The 15,131-nt window shown below is 40.5% G+C and overlaps 1 protein-coding gene across 5 annotated transcripts; it reads left to right on the top strand.

The window, feature by feature from the left end:
* Positions 1 to 5,772: 5,772 nt before the first annotated feature.
* Positions 5,773 to 11,455, top strand: LOC115751154 (L-aspartate oxidase, chloroplastic). 5 transcript variants are annotated; one of them, XM_048272530.1, is made up of 8 exons: positions 5,773 to 6,084; positions 6,762 to 6,902; positions 7,259 to 7,637; positions 8,071 to 8,313; positions 8,510 to 8,566; positions 8,656 to 8,736; positions 9,465 to 9,526; positions 10,108 to 11,455. In XM_048272530.1, the coding sequence occupies exons 2-8, from the start codon at positions 6,769 to 6,771 to the stop codon at positions 11,114 to 11,116; spliced, it is 1,965 nt and encodes a 654-aa protein (XP_048128487.1). In that variant the 5' UTR covers positions 5,773 to 6,084; positions 6,762 to 6,768; the 3' UTR covers positions 11,117 to 11,455. The 5 variants fall into 5 exon arrangements, with proteins under 5 accessions (XP_048128487.1, XP_048128488.1, XP_048128489.1 ...); XM_048272531.1 differs by lacking the exon at positions 5,773 to 6,084 and adding an exon at positions 6,090 to 6,197; XM_048272532.1 differs by lacking the exon at positions 5,773 to 6,084 and adding an exon at positions 6,215 to 6,588.
* The last annotated feature ends 3,676 nt before the right edge of the window (positions 11,456 to 15,131 follow it).

Raw genomic sequence — 15,131 nt, 5'->3', positions numbered from 1 at the left:
TTTTCCTTTTTCATGTCCATGTCTTGTCGATCACCTAGGGCGCGCATGGTAACACTTTCGTTTCAGAAATCACTTTTGACCAAAAGTTGATTTTTCTATTTCTCCTCAGAAGCAAAAGTTAATTTTTCTACTTCTACTCCAGTGGTTATTTTTGATCAGCGAAATTCGTTTGGTAACGGTTAAAAATTTCTACTTCAGAAACATTATTAACACAAAATATTCAATGAGAAATTATTATCGGCGGCCAAAAAATTTCCACTTCATTTTTTAACTTTTTAAAATTCTTTAAAAATAATTTTATTATTAAAATATTATTTAATTTTTTAAAATAAAAATTTATTTTTTTATTTTTTTTCTTCGGCGACCAGAGACGGTGACTTGGTGGCGGCGGCCATTGCGGTGGTTGATGGTTGGTTGGTCGGCCGTCACGGCCGGCGAAGAACGGGGGTTGGCAGTGGCGGTGGTCGGTGATTGGCGGTTGGTGGTTGGCGGTGGCGGCCGGCGGAAGTTGGTGGTGGTTGCCTATCGGGGATGGTCGACGAGTGGCGGCCGGCCAAGGTTTGTGGTGGGCAAGGGCGGGTGATGGTCGACGGTTGGCGGTGGTCGTGGGCGGCGGCAAATGGAGGTCGCTAATGGGCGGCGGCCGACAACGGTCCGCGGCGGTAGAGGTTGACGGATGTGGGTATGATCGAAAAAATGGTTATGGCAAAATAAAAATAGGGTGAGGAGAGAAGTACTTCTTGAGTTGGAGAAGTTATTTTTTTTAACTTCTCAAATTTGGGGAAAAATAATTTCCGAAGTGAAAATTTAGTTCAAAAGTGAATTTTTTTCAAAAATAAAAATTTGTACTAAACAAATTTATGCTCCATAAGCACCTTTGAAGCAGAAATCTACTTTACTGAAGTGTTATCATGTGCACCCTTATTACCTTATGCCATTGCTGCCGCTTAAACGCTCACCATCCGTGCCGCAACACCTGAGGTCGTCGTCAAGCAATTGGTGCTCTAATGGCGGTGGTGGCGAAACTTATTGGATATTTCAGCAATTTTTTAATATTTCAAAGTCGTGCATTTGCAACGATTTCGATAGGAGTTATAATAGCCATGAAAGCCATCGTCTTGTGACGGCCTTGTAACGACTTTATAATGGCTTTGCAATATTTGACTTATCTCTTCATAAACTCCCAATTACTTTTGAGACGGTCTTTCTAACAATTTACTTATGCTTTTTATAATGGTCTTATAGCGGTCGATTTTTAAATATCAAAATCAACGGGTTTATTTTGTTTTATATCAGTCTTCTTTTTCAATTAGCCAAAACATATAGAGCGTGAAAAATGTTTAGTACGCTCAAGAATATTAAAACTATGGTAAATTATCGTATTGCAATTGACACGTCACATATGATCTTGATCAAATACATTTCAAATACATCTGGATCAAGACGCGCATATAATCTCGATCTAATCCATTTCATATGCATCGGACTCTTTTTTTCTTTTTCTTTTTTGTCTTCGAGTGTCCATTTTTGTCTTCTTTTCTTTGTAATTTTCTTTTCCTAAATCGTCGTGTCACGACTAAACTTGGAGATTTCAAAAGCGAACGCGACGTTTCTATTAATCAAATTGGTCACATCTTTTTTGGTGCATTGTTTAGGATTATATACACGCATAATACATCCTAGGAGGATGATACCATTTGTTTATTTTTATGTTACAATTGTATCACGTGTCGTTAGATAAGAAAAACTTTGTCCAAGATGATCAGGCCTGGGAATGCTATAATAAAATATGCTATATTGCAAAAAAACAACAATAAAAAAATTTAAAAAAAGAAGAAAAGGTTTGAGCATTCGTGGAAGAAGATGGGCCTATTTGCTTAGTGGACTCGAGCTTTCCCATTGTCAAACTTGAGTTGGCCTTGCAACATGCCTATGGTCCGCGGGAATTTATTTCTCCCCTTTTGGGAAAATGAGAATGAGCATAACCTTCACGCCGAGTAGACAAATTGGTGCTCACATGCAATTTTCACGGGTTGATCGGAAAAAAAAAAATCGAGCAGAAATTGTAAAAAAAAAAACCAAACCCTGAAAGAGAGATCGAGAGAAGAATTACGGCGCTGCAAGGGGCGGCAATGGCGTCGCTCATGGCTGGACGATGGCTGTCGCCAAGGACAAGCAACGCCAATTGTCGATTGCGGCGGTTGGATCACTTTCACAAAGAAAAAACTTCCGGGGACACTAATTGAACAATTTGCGACACCCCACATTAACTCACTCAAGGTATTATTAGCTTTAATTTTGTTTCTTACCGAGCAAGTTGACATTCTTTTCCGAGAGATCGCTCATCCTTGGTACTCTCAATTGAAAGTTGCACTGCTTTTTGTGAGTTAATTTTAGTTTCACATACATATTTCGAGAATGCTCTCGTGCTGCTTGGTGCAATTCTGCTCTTTCCTACCCCATTTGCCATTCTAAAAGCTTGTTGAGAGCCGTTTCTTGTTCAAGCCTTCTAATCCTGGCAATCACTCTAGCCCTCATTGGACTGGATGTTTACACCATTTATTAGTCTTTTCTAGTAAGCATATATGCACGCGTATGAGACCATGCATTTTCTAGGCATAACATTGTTGAGTAGGGGTGTCAATGGGCCAAGGTCTCGGCCCGGCTCGAGTCGGCCCGAAACAGATCAGTACCCGGCTCGGGTCGGATTCTGGTTTGATTCTTTTTTTTTTCTTCTTTTTTTGAAATTAAAATCAATTGACAAACCAATCAAATGAAAGAATATAAAAAGAAAAAAAAATAAAAATAATTAAATGAAAAAGAAAAGATTGGTGTTAAAAAAAATCAGGCGACAGGCTAGGCTGGCCCGAAAAAGGCCGAAAATTAAGTAAATTTTTGGGCCGGATCGGGTGAGCCGTCTGGCGCGAGCTTTTTTGACACCCCCGTTATTGAGCGCGAAAAGTAGCAGAGGCATAAAGAAAGGCCTAATATCGAGTCGTGCAGTTAGGCGATGGATATTTATATGTCGAAATCAAGAAAATAGGTAGTTACACTTTTTTTTTTTTTTTATGACGATGTCCTTGTTTTTGTTACCTTACACTATTTAAGGTAAGGGAAATTAAGAAAGCCTAAACTCTCCTCGGATGGTTTTGTTTGTGTTGTGCCAATGCAAGCTCCGCACAAGTCGACAAACAGATAGCTAAAAAAAGAGATGTCCGACATCGGAAACTTCATCGCTTCTTCCTTCCCTCCAGAAGCATAAGACATTTGCACTGACACTTTTCTTGTGGACTCTCTTTTTGCAACGACCAATTGACTTGCATCCTAGAAAAGAAATCGAATTCTCCTTTCTCCTCCTCCTCTTCTTCTTCTTTTAATTTTCAAGAAAACTACTCTTTCAAATTTCGCTTTTTTTTTTTTTCTTGTTTTTTGTTTGTTTGTTTTTGTTTTTCGTGATCAAGTCACTCAGGCTACTAAACCGACGAGTTTGGATTAAAAGAAGAAACCATTCGAACCAATTTCACAAATCGAATATGATGCGGGTCTATCTTTGAATGGTAAACTGAATACGAGAGTCGAATTTATGGTGGCGGGTCAAAATCAAATGGACTTCTAATTGTCTCTGTTTGTTTTTCAACTAAAGGAAAAAAACAAAAATAAAGGAATACTTATGTTTTAGCTGCCTTTTCAATTTCTGATTGGGCCATCTTTGTTTGTTTGTTTGTTTGTTTTTTTTTTTGTCTCCTATGTTTGATTTTTGCTCCGTCTCTTTAGAGGGAGCGTGAGAATTGAAATCCGCATCAATGATACTAGCATCCCCCATTCCCTAATCTCTTTACCAACAATGCCGCATGATTGAATGTGCCATATCGATAATGGCGAATGGACTAGAACCAAATCCAACTTTTCCTTTGTCTCCCTCTTTCTCTGCCTAGGCAACATGTTCCGGTCCTTGTCCTTTCTCCTTCGAATTTATCATATAAAAAAATGTCGACCCATAGATGATATTTTGGAAAACGTAAATTAGGAAGGATCGCTCGCGTTTCGCGGAAAGTTCATGACCCGCCTGCCCCCATCAAAATTCCTTTCCACATTTGGTTGGGCGAGAGTCTCCTTGGCGAAGATCACGGCCCTGTGGCTAACGAACGAAAAAAAAAATAAGGCGGAGGGAATGAACGAACCACGTTCATCATGACCCGTACGTAATCGCCAACTCCCTTTGACCATTGTAGGGCCCACCTAATTTTGGTCGTTTTGAAATTTTTCATTATCGATTTTCGAGCGATTGGGTCAGTTTCTATGCCGCTGCAGCGAAAGCCTGGACGAAGAAGTAGGGATGATGGATTGATTTCGGGAGCGAATCATACCCGGCAAAGTCGGTTCCCAATTTATGGAATCGAGAACCCATCTCACCCCACTCTGATCAAGAAAGAATTATAGCTTTCGAAGAAAAACGAGGGACCACCTATAATTCTATTACTACTAGATAATCAAATTTCTTATGTCATAATTTGATGATATGAGATTTATCTTTCTTGCCCGGTATAAAGGGATTTACTACTCAATGTGAGAACTTAGCACCGGTTCATTATTTCGTCTTGAAATAATGAACCGGTGCTAAGTTCTCACATCGCATATTTTCGTTGTGAGAATTGAGCACCGGTTAATTTTTTTTTTCGAGTTAGGATCATGATTTTGGAGTTTGGCTTTGGATTTGAGCTAAAATCTCACATTGCATATTTTCTCTGCTCTCTAGGATCCGTTTATTTCATGAAAAATAAATGATTTTGAAAACATTTAAAAAAATTCATTGTTTTTGTTGTTTGAAATAATTAGTTAATAACAAATATTTTCACTATCGATAACAATTTATGCTCAAATATTTTTGTAAATAATGAAAATATTTTGACGTTTATATATTTTCGTAAGCAATATAAGGCATCGTTTAAAAAAGAATATCTTCAAAATTATTCATTTTTCTTGATATACCGTAGTTTTAGAAGAAGATCCTCCTCAATTGGACCCAAGCCATCTTTGTTTGGAAAAATTTCTATTAAGGGACTTAAGTATTATCATTTTTTCAAATAAGTACTTAAAGTGAACATTGTTTTAAATAAAAGCATAAAGTGCTCAAATTATTTAAAAAAAAGGTTTGACTGAAGGGCATTTTTGTCATTTACTTTTTTGAGTTTATTTTCTTTTTTCCATTTATTTTCATTTATTTTATTATTTTTTGCCTTTTCTTTTTTTTTTTCTTTGGATGAGGGCAACCTTTACTTAGCTTGGCAAGGCTGGCCTTGCCTGAATCAGTGAGGGGGCAGCCCTTGCATGGGTTGGCGAGGTTAGGGGAGGGCTACCACGGCCATCGCTTGGGCTTGAGAGGCCGCCCTCGCCCGACGTTGGCCTCCGGCAATGGCTTGGGAAGGGGAGGGGAGGAAGAAAGAATAAATATAAAAAAATAAAATAAAATGCAAAAAAAAAGAAACGGAAAAAATTTAAAAAAGTAAAAGACGAAATGCCCTTTGATCAAGCTTTTTTTTAAGATAATTTAAATACTTCAGACTTTTATTTAAAATAAAATATATTTCAAATTTTTATTTTAAAAAATAAAGATAATCCAAATTTTCTCTCTTTCTTTGCACGCTAAGAACTTGCACAACCCGCGATCTTTCCTTTCTAATTCCACCTTAATACAGGACAAATTTGCCAAGGACAAACAAATGGGAACAGTTAAACAGAAAAAGGGACAAGAAAAGAGTTAAAAAAATGGCGGCGCACAAGGCGCGAACTTTAAGAATGGTGGAGGGTGCTCCGGTTCTTTTCTGAATAGGAAGGGTGTGGCGTCTCGGGATCGTAGGATTATTCTCTCTCTTCACCACCCCTTCGTTTCTCTTCCTCTGAATCCTCTCACAATCTTTCCGTGATTTCTTCTCACAGAGCGAATCGTAACATCCTCGGACTCTCCCTTGTCGCACTTTTGTCGTTGGACTTCGATAGTCGTTGGTCGTTGGTGGGGTTCTTGCAAGAGCTTTTCTCTACGTCAAAAGCTGGAAAAGGAGGAGGAGGAGAAGAAGAAACCCTTTGGTAAGTAAGTCGGAAATTGTCGATTCAACGTGTGAGTGGTTCCTTCTTGTTCTTCTTCTTCTCGAGATTTTGGAATTTGGGAATGTTCGTTCTTGGTTTGAATTTTGTCGCTGGTTAGTGGCTGCTTGGTTGATGGATCTATGGATTTTTCTGCTTTATACGAGCTTTCGTGCTGTATTGTCCTCCTCCTCCTCCTTGTTTTCGCGGTCTATGCTTTTTCGGTTGCTCATTGCGCCTCTCTCTCTTCATTTTTGTTCTCTTTCATGGGAAAATCGATCATGTTTGGTTACAAAATTGCAAATTTAGTCTATATGTGCTCGCTCTGGTGGGTTCATATGTATTGTGAGGTAACGAGTCGGTTGAAGAAGAACCATATTTTTCTCCAGGAGAAACAACACGGTGAAGAGAAATATTGTCTCCAAATTTCCCTTGGCGTCATTCTTTTCGTTTTTGTTTGCAGCGCTGGGGTGGGGGATAATTTCGTATATGCAAAATTCTATGAACGTAATAGTTCCCTTCTTCAATTCTTCCATTTCTTTCTGTGGCGGCTTCTGAAAGCTGACAATGGATGTCCTCAAATGAAAAGAACATGATACCCTCTTGTGTTTATGATTTGGGGGCTTTTTTCCGAATATGTTTTGTGTTTTACTTGGATTCTGTTCTTTCTTATGTAGCAGAACTGCAATGACAACTGTTCTTCCGGCTGGAAGTGGCACTTTGCACTACAGCGTGAAGATCTACAAGGGGCAACATTTTCGTCGAAATTCTTGGGTTTCAGTCACAGCATTTAAAAGATGCACGCAGAAAGATCTTTCATGGTAATTGGCGAGAACTTGTTACGCGCATGTTCTTATGTCGGAGTGCATTTTAACTGTTCTTTCACTTTCTGTTCGGACATACTCCAATGGACTAGAAGAATGCTCGAACTGGTTCGGAGAGTGTCATTACTTCTGTAAGTATAAACCATAGAGTGGTGTCTGGTTGGGTCACCTGTTTGGAGCCGCATCAATGAGTGGCAGAAAAGAAACTGGAAAAGAGAGATTTTGAATGATCGGATTTTCTTGGCATGTCGCATCTCATCACTGAGTTGCAGGAACCATTTCGCTGCATAATTACTTAAAGCATTAGGGTATTCCACCTTTGAGCTTAATAAATCGTGTTTTTCTCAACCCAGTGCTATGTCTTCTTCAATTTGCAGGTCACATGGGGTATCAAAATCCTTAAAGACCCAGAGATATAGCTTTTCTCATTTCCCATTTTATGAAAGCTGGAAGCCGAGTAGAACAGCTGTTAATTCGTGCTTAGAAGATGGTTCTACAAAATTTTTTGATTTTGTGGTCATTGGAAGTGGGGTGGCTGGCCTGCGCTATGCTCTTGAAGTGGCAAAACATGGAACTGTTGCCGTAATTACTAAGGCTGAGCCTCACGAGAGCAACACAAATTATGCTCAGGGCGGTGTTAGTGCTGTGCTCTGTCCTTCAGATTCTGTAGAGAGCCACATGCGGGACACAATTGTTGCAGGTGCTTATCTATGCGATGAGGAGACTGTTAGGGTAAGTGACAAGATAGATGGCTGACAATCCTCTTGTTTCATTATGAATTCCAATTTCTTGGATTTGAGAGTTCATAGAGATAGGTTTCAATGGTTTTCCTTTGCATTTCTTATGTGGTTTGTTTAGGTGTGTTTGAGTTTAGAGAGTAAACTGTCAGCTACCAATGTGTTTTGGAGCTGCTCTTACAGTGCAAGCTTATAAAATGCAATTAAGTACCACAACCTCTTCTCTTTTAAACATTGAGGCACTGGTCGGTCATAGGGCAATTGAGACAGTTATGCTGATCAACTGAGGCAAATATCGGGTTTTGTACACTCTCGATGATCATCTTTGTTGAATCCAGGATAATTGACAGATCCATAGCCTGCGAATGAATAGCCATTGACAGGCAAAATGACTGAGGAAGTCCAACTTTGTTTCTTTCTCCTCCCAGGTTGTTTGTACCGAAGGACCTGACAGAATTCGAGAATTGATTGCCATGGGAGCATCATTTGACCATGGGGAGGATGGGAACCTGCATCTAGCAAGGGAGGGAGGCCACTCACATCACAGAATTGTTCATGCTGCTGATATGACTGGGAGAGAGATTGAGCGGGCTTTGCTTGAAGCGGTTGTAAATGATCCCAACATTTCTATGTTTCAACATCATTTTGCGATAGATTTACTCACCTCTCAGGTTTGCTTCACCCTTTTCCTTTTCGTGGATTGTTTCTGTCTTTGACCATATGATTGTGCTTTTTGGCACATCCTTTCACTTTGAGTTACTGATTTACGGAAACAGGGGCAGGCATTAAATGCTCATACCAGGAGGGACTTTGGAGTAGTACCCTAATGCATGCCACCACTAATGCGTAAAAGTTCTGCCATTGCAGGGTGGTTCTGAGACAGTTTGTCATGGCGTCGACACTTTAAACACTGAAAGTCTGGAGGTTGTGATGAAGTGAATTGTCACTATCCGTGCAGAATCACTGGAAGGTTTAACATTATAACTTGAAGAATTCCTTTTCAAATCTTTCAGGTAGTGCGGTTCATTTCGAAGGTGACTTTGCTTGCATCAGGTGGGGCTGGACATATATATCCAACAACTACAAATCCTCCGGTATATGTTTTCTGCCAAGCTATTGTTGTGCCTCTTCTCTCTCTCTTTTAAGTGTTCTTGATCTCAGCAAGATGTGGATTTGGTGCCAGCTATCATGCCTACATCAAATTCTAAAAAGTGGACGCGGAATTAAAAAAAAAATAAAAAAAATTGAACTTGGGTTTTGGTGGTCTGAGATGCTACTTATTGCAGATGTATCTCAAGTTGACTCATGAAGATGTATCCAATAAGCCTTTTTGACTATTATTCGGGAATCTAGATTTTCTTGCATCCTGGCTATATAGCTTGTCAAGCTAGAATGTAAGGGTTGCGAATGCAAGTGTGGGAGCACACTAAAAGTGTGCACTAATCTGCTTCTAAGCTTTGTTCTGCTTGAAAGTCTCCTGATAGCATATGTGGAGATTGTGTGGGAAAACGTTGCTTTGTAAAACATAGCTACATGAATTTTTCTGTTTCTTGGTAGTTGAAGAGCAGTAGAAATAGGATTCTTCACCTCTTCCCCAGTTTGATTGATTTGCTTAGATGCCCTATCATTTCAGTTGTAGTAAATTCACCCACAGTACTATGAGTATGCTTTCTCTCTTTTAGATGTCATCGCAAGCACAGTTGGTAGCTCATACTTGAATTTCTGGAGAAAGGAATTATGTATCAACTGAATACAATACTACCTTTTATACTTAGATTTGAGATGAGCGAGAAGTAAGTTAATTTTTATCTTTATTTTACAGGTGGCTACTGGAGATGGGATAGCCATGGCTCATCGGGCCGAGGCTGTGATATCTAATATGGAGTGAGTATATATATATATATATGAAGAACCTAAGTGTGTCTTGTCATTTGTGTTTCAGCTGTGGATTTTTATGAATATCCTACTGATCTCAAACGTAACAATTTCCACATGATTGAAGATCGAGAGCCAAAATCCTCATACATTGCTTACCAACAGTTTAATTCCTAGAACATATATTGGAATCAAAAGTGTATCTTGCTCGGATTCTGATAGAAAAATGCTGGGGGCATTGGGCTTTTTGACTTCAGTTGTGATTTGCTACTGTCTGTATAGTATTTGGTGGCTCTGACTTTGTAAATTATGAATTTTGTATGGGGCGTTCTTAATGTCGGGAAAGTACAGCCACAAATTTGTTTCTTATGCACTATGCACTTTCGACTGTGATTTTGACATTTTCATATATACTTAAACTCAAGAACCACGAGCACAAGATAAAAGCCTCTTATTCTAGTTTTTATAGGTTGGCTTCCATTGGCTTTTGATGCAAAGCCTTTTATTCTCGCTTTTATAGGTTGGCTTCCATTTGGCTTTTGATCCAATGCTGAAATTGTGCTTATGGCAGCATTTATGTATTTTTACAGGTTTGTGCAGTTCCATCCTACTGCTTTAGCAGACGAAGGGTTGCCCATTAAACCAGAGAAGAGCCGGGAAAATGCTTTTCTCGTCACCGAAGCTGTCAGAGGCGATGGTGGAATCCTTTACAATCTGGCCAAGGAAAGGTTCATGCCTTTATATGATGAGAGAGAAGAGCTTGCCCCAAGGGATGTGGTTGCGAGAAGTATCGATGATCAGCTTAAAAAATGGAACGAGAAGTACGTGCTTCTCAACATAAGTCACAAACCCAAAGAGCAAATTCTAGCACATTTTCCCAACATAGCCGCCGAGTGCCTCAAGTACGGTCTAGACATAACCAGCCAGCCAATCCCCGTAGTTCCCGCTGCTCACTACATGTGTGGCGGGGTCCGTGCTGGACTCCAAGGGGAGACCAATGTGAGTGGCCTTTATGTGGCCGGTGAGGTTGCTTGCACTGGACTGCATGGAGCAAACAGACTGGCAAGCAATTCTTTGCTTGAGGCACTGGTGTTTGCTCGAAGAGCTGTGCAGCCCTCAATAGATCACATGAGTCAGTCCGGCTTTTACGTCGGCCCATCAAGCCGGTGGGCACGGCCTGTCATGCCCTCTTCCCTCCCTAGCAGCGCCATGGATGACATTTTGAACGTTACAGAGCAAATGAGGAAGGACCTGCAATCTATCATGTGGGAGTATGTAGGAATCGTTAGGTCCACCAGGAGATTAGAGAGCGCAGAGAAAAAGATCCATGAGTTGGAGACTCAATGGGAGAAGTTCTTGTTTCAGCAAGGATGGGAACCAACTATGGTTGCGCTTGAGGCCTGTGAAATGAGGAATCTCTTTTGTTGCGCGAAGCTGGTGGTGAGCAGCGCCCTGGCCAGGCATGAGAGTCGTGGCCTACATTACACAATCGATTTCCCTCATGTGGAGGAAAGTATGAGGCTCCCGACAATTATTCTCCCGTGTTCGACTGTCAGTACTACGTGGAGTTCACGGCAACTGCACAAGCAGCCGGTTTAATAACTGGTGCAGATTTAATTTTATTTGATGCTATTCTTTTTGTTGCGTGGCACTTTTAGTCCCTAGAATCACTGGTTAGGGGCTGCCATTTATTCAAGCTAGAATTTGTATTTAAAGGTCTCATAGAAGAAATGAATCACAGCAAGGTCATTGTCTGGTTGTTTTTTCACTGTCAAAACTGTTGATTTGACTGCAACTGAAAATAGAGTATTAGATTGTCCTCAAGGAAAAGTTTCATGATGAACCATGCTCTGTTCTACATACATGAAGATGTGTGTGTGCGCTTTCCTGAAAGCTTTTGAGTACCTGTTTTTCTTTCTTTGAACTGTTAATTTTCCATATGTGCTTCTTGTCTTAATGCAATTGATGTTGTGCACTCTTCCTTTACATGCTTCAAACCATTCATGTCAGTGTCGCTATTTCAGGTCGTGACTACTTGAGCCCTAGTTCAGGGCTGAGGGATTTTGCGCGAAGGCGCAGATCAAACTGTAAATATCTAAATTTGACTCTTGAATCAGCTAAATCAAGTGTGAGGGTGGGCTAGTTCACTGAAACTCGAAACTTGTTTAGTTCATGAGAAGGATTGAAATTATATTGACATGAAAAATAGGTAAATTCAAGAGTCAAATTTAGATATTAGTTGACTTGTCATTGCATTGTAATGAATTTTTGTGTTCGATGTGATGCATTAGACAGAGAAGCTCCATAGCACCGTTGCCTACTCTTTCTGGCAAACGGATTCTGAATCTGACACTTTGGTGTGATTCACGACGATCCTCGCCAACTTTAACTCGTTGCGGTCGATGACCTCTTCACGATTTTGAATTCGAAAGTTTCCTGTTTTCCTCTGTTGTTTTTGTGTTTGTTACTTATTAATTGACATAGGACAGAATGATCTTGCGTATGTTTTTCAAAATAAAACGATGGAGCAGGTTGCAGCCTCCATTCCGGATATCTTGAGCCAGTTTTCTCAGTGAGCGCATGTAAGCAAGAGACTTGCCTAAAAAATTACTGCAAGTTTTCAAAATACTCACTCAGCTTCATGTCTCAGCAACTGTACGAGGAAGGGGCCAGAGGGGGTATGTGCCAGACACCATCATATATGACCAGTCTCTAGACCGGGTAGTCTGGATCAGAATGGAGGTGCAAGGCCTAAAAAATGAGATGGCTCAAGACTTCAACAAGCTGCTCTAGGACAGGATTCTACAGCTAAGATCGCAGCTTTCGGCGGATGTGTTCACATATGTTGATGTGTATTCAGCGAAATATTCTTTGATCAGTGAAGCAAAGGGTCAAGGTAATTGCACTTTTCTTTTCTCTCGATCCATTTAGCTTCTGCTGTGGCAGTTACTATGGCTACCATATTGATTGTGGGCAAGCAAGCTATATAAATGGAACCCTATATGGGCTACCATGTGAGGATCCATCGAAGCACATAAGTTAGGATGGAATAGACTACTCAGAGGCGGCCATCAAACGGGTTGCGAGCCGAATCCTCAGTTATCACTGTCATAATTTCTGTAGCAGGGCATTGAGTGGTAGGCATATGGAGTCTGAGTGACCAATTCCTACATCTTTTTGACAGGTTCTGTGTATAGCCGGTGGCCTGTGCCGTCGGTTCTCCTTTTTCCTACATTTCCTGTCAAATTCAAAAGCACTCTGTTAGGGATTGAATGTGCTAAGACCTACTATCCCCATTAGTACTTATATGGGAAAAAGAACTTGAACATTGAGTAATGTCATCTTAATTCTTGATGCTACCCCGCGACGTGTGGATAGATAGGTTGCGGTCTCCAGCTTGTCACTGAATACAAACACTTCTTTCTGAGAGTTTCTGAACCCGACCGAGGCTTTCACATTACCTGATGTCTTCAACATTCTATTCTACTAGGACCTCTTTGGAAACCTCCCTCGGCAGAGGCAGGCAATATGTTTTTTCAGGTTTGTCTCGGTCATTGTTTGGCATATAGACACTACCATGTGATCTCTCTCGAGTCCTTGTCTCTCTAGCTCGGCCCTGGATGCTGGTACCTCCTCATCATTCATTTCAGTCGGCAGATAAGTCTATATAAACCGCCTGGTGTACCGCCGATTCGGAATTTCACACCTTGCTATCCAAGCTTCCTTTTCTACACTCTCTCAGTCCCATTCCTTGAACCTTTTTGGATATATTTCTCAAGACTCATCGCCATCCGCTTCCCCAAATGGTTCGTTCTAACATTTGCTTTCCAGAATTCTTTTTATCAACAGAAGATGCAGATACTCCTAGAGGCAACTTGTCTCTTTATGTTGGGAGAAAAAACAGAAGAGATTTGTGGCGCCGACTTGCTTATCTGAATCACTCCTCCATTCCAAGGCTTGCTTTGTCAGGCCGAAGAGGAGATTGGAATGGATCATCCTATGGGTGGCCATGCGATGTGCGCAGCTGATGCATCAGAAAATGAACAACTTTAATCTGAAAAAGGACTTGTAATGCTACATCTCATCAATATAAAAACCTGAGCTCCAGTCTCTCGGCCTGAAAAATAGGTAAGCTCGATTCATTCCTTACCTTCTATTAATTGACATGGGATTGCATTTTGATGATTTATTCAGCTTTACTCATCGCTGGTATGTTGTACTCCGTGATATATTTACTCCGCATGAATTTTCCAATCACAAAAAATTTCAAACTGGTACATCGTGGATAGCTTCCAATTTGCTGTTCCGTCAAATTGCTGACTCGGAAACTCATGTGATAAGCTACTCATCTGACGTGAATCCGTGGAAACTCGGCATAAATGGCTTTTCAAAAGAGGTCGATGCGGCGAAGGGCAGACATGAAAATAACGAAGCCAGACTGTCGATTAGGGAAAATTTGAATATGATGTCGGAAAAGACAAGAATTGAGAGGAGTTGCTATGGCGGCCATCAAGAAGGTGCTCAATGGTTGGAGATAAGGTGCGGTAGAATCTGAGAGGCTTCATAGATTCTTCAATCAGAAACGAGCATCCTGTGGAACTTGGCATATTTCATAATAGAGCTTGCCAAAAGATATGTTGCCATCAATAATGCTCACCGTGGAAGTAAGTCAGAAAAAGAGTCCTAAATCTATTACAACTATGCCGATTCCATCCTAAATCCTTTGCGTTTATGTCAAGTTAGTTCTTTCGACCAACTTTAACTAGCTGGCGCTGATGTGAACAATTTTCAATAATATTTTAATATTTTTAATTTCTTATTTATTTTTTTCTTCCTCTTTCTCTAGCCGAACGTTGGCACGAGGGCCTGCTAGGTCAACCTCGCCATTGTTGGGCAAGGCCCACCTCGCCTGTCATTGGCGAGGCTCGGCCTTGTGTGGGTGAAGAGGTGAGGCCTGAGGGTTGTGGGGGTTGCATGGGGATCGCTAGGGGCATAACAGCTCGATATGGCCCGAGATAGAGATCTTCCAGGCTCTCTTCGTTGTGAGGGATGACGGTTTGATCGAAAAAGGCGACATCTGCGAATAGGATTTTTGTGAGAGAGGTTGGATTTGAATCGAAGAAAAAGCGAGGATCAGATGGAGCTTTTTCAAGTCCAATTGTTCGCCAGCGAGGGATGGTGGGAGTGTCTGACTCTACACTGGACAAAGATGGTGATGATAGACGAAGGCTCCGTTTATTTCGCGAAAAATGAGTTATTTCTGGAAAATATTTCCAGAAAGTCAATTTCCAAGAAAATGACTATATTTTTTGGTGTTTGTTCGAAATATGAAAAAAGATCAAGAAAATATTTTCTGTTGTTTGGGATGGGAAATTGGATTTAATTTTCCTCCATGCACTTCATTTAATAATTTATTACTTTTCAATTTTTTTAAAAAAATCAAAATTTAATATTTTTAATTATTTATCTTTTTTCCCTTTTTTCTCCTTCCTCTTTTCTTTTTAATGTTTTTCTCTTTTTTCAATTACATTTTTTTGTTGGTTGCTGTCGACCGGCCGCAGACAACGCCTAGCCTCGCGCAAAGGCCGACGACAGCTGGCCCGGGCTCACGCGA

This window comes from Rhodamnia argentea, chromosome 11, assembly GCF_020921035.1.
Source record: "Rhodamnia argentea isolate NSW1041297 chromosome 11, ASM2092103v1, whole genome shotgun sequence".
NCBI lineage: Eukaryota > Viridiplantae > Streptophyta > Magnoliopsida > Myrtales > Myrtaceae > Rhodamnia > Rhodamnia argentea.
This window is presented reverse-complemented; position numbering and strand designations above follow the sequence as displayed.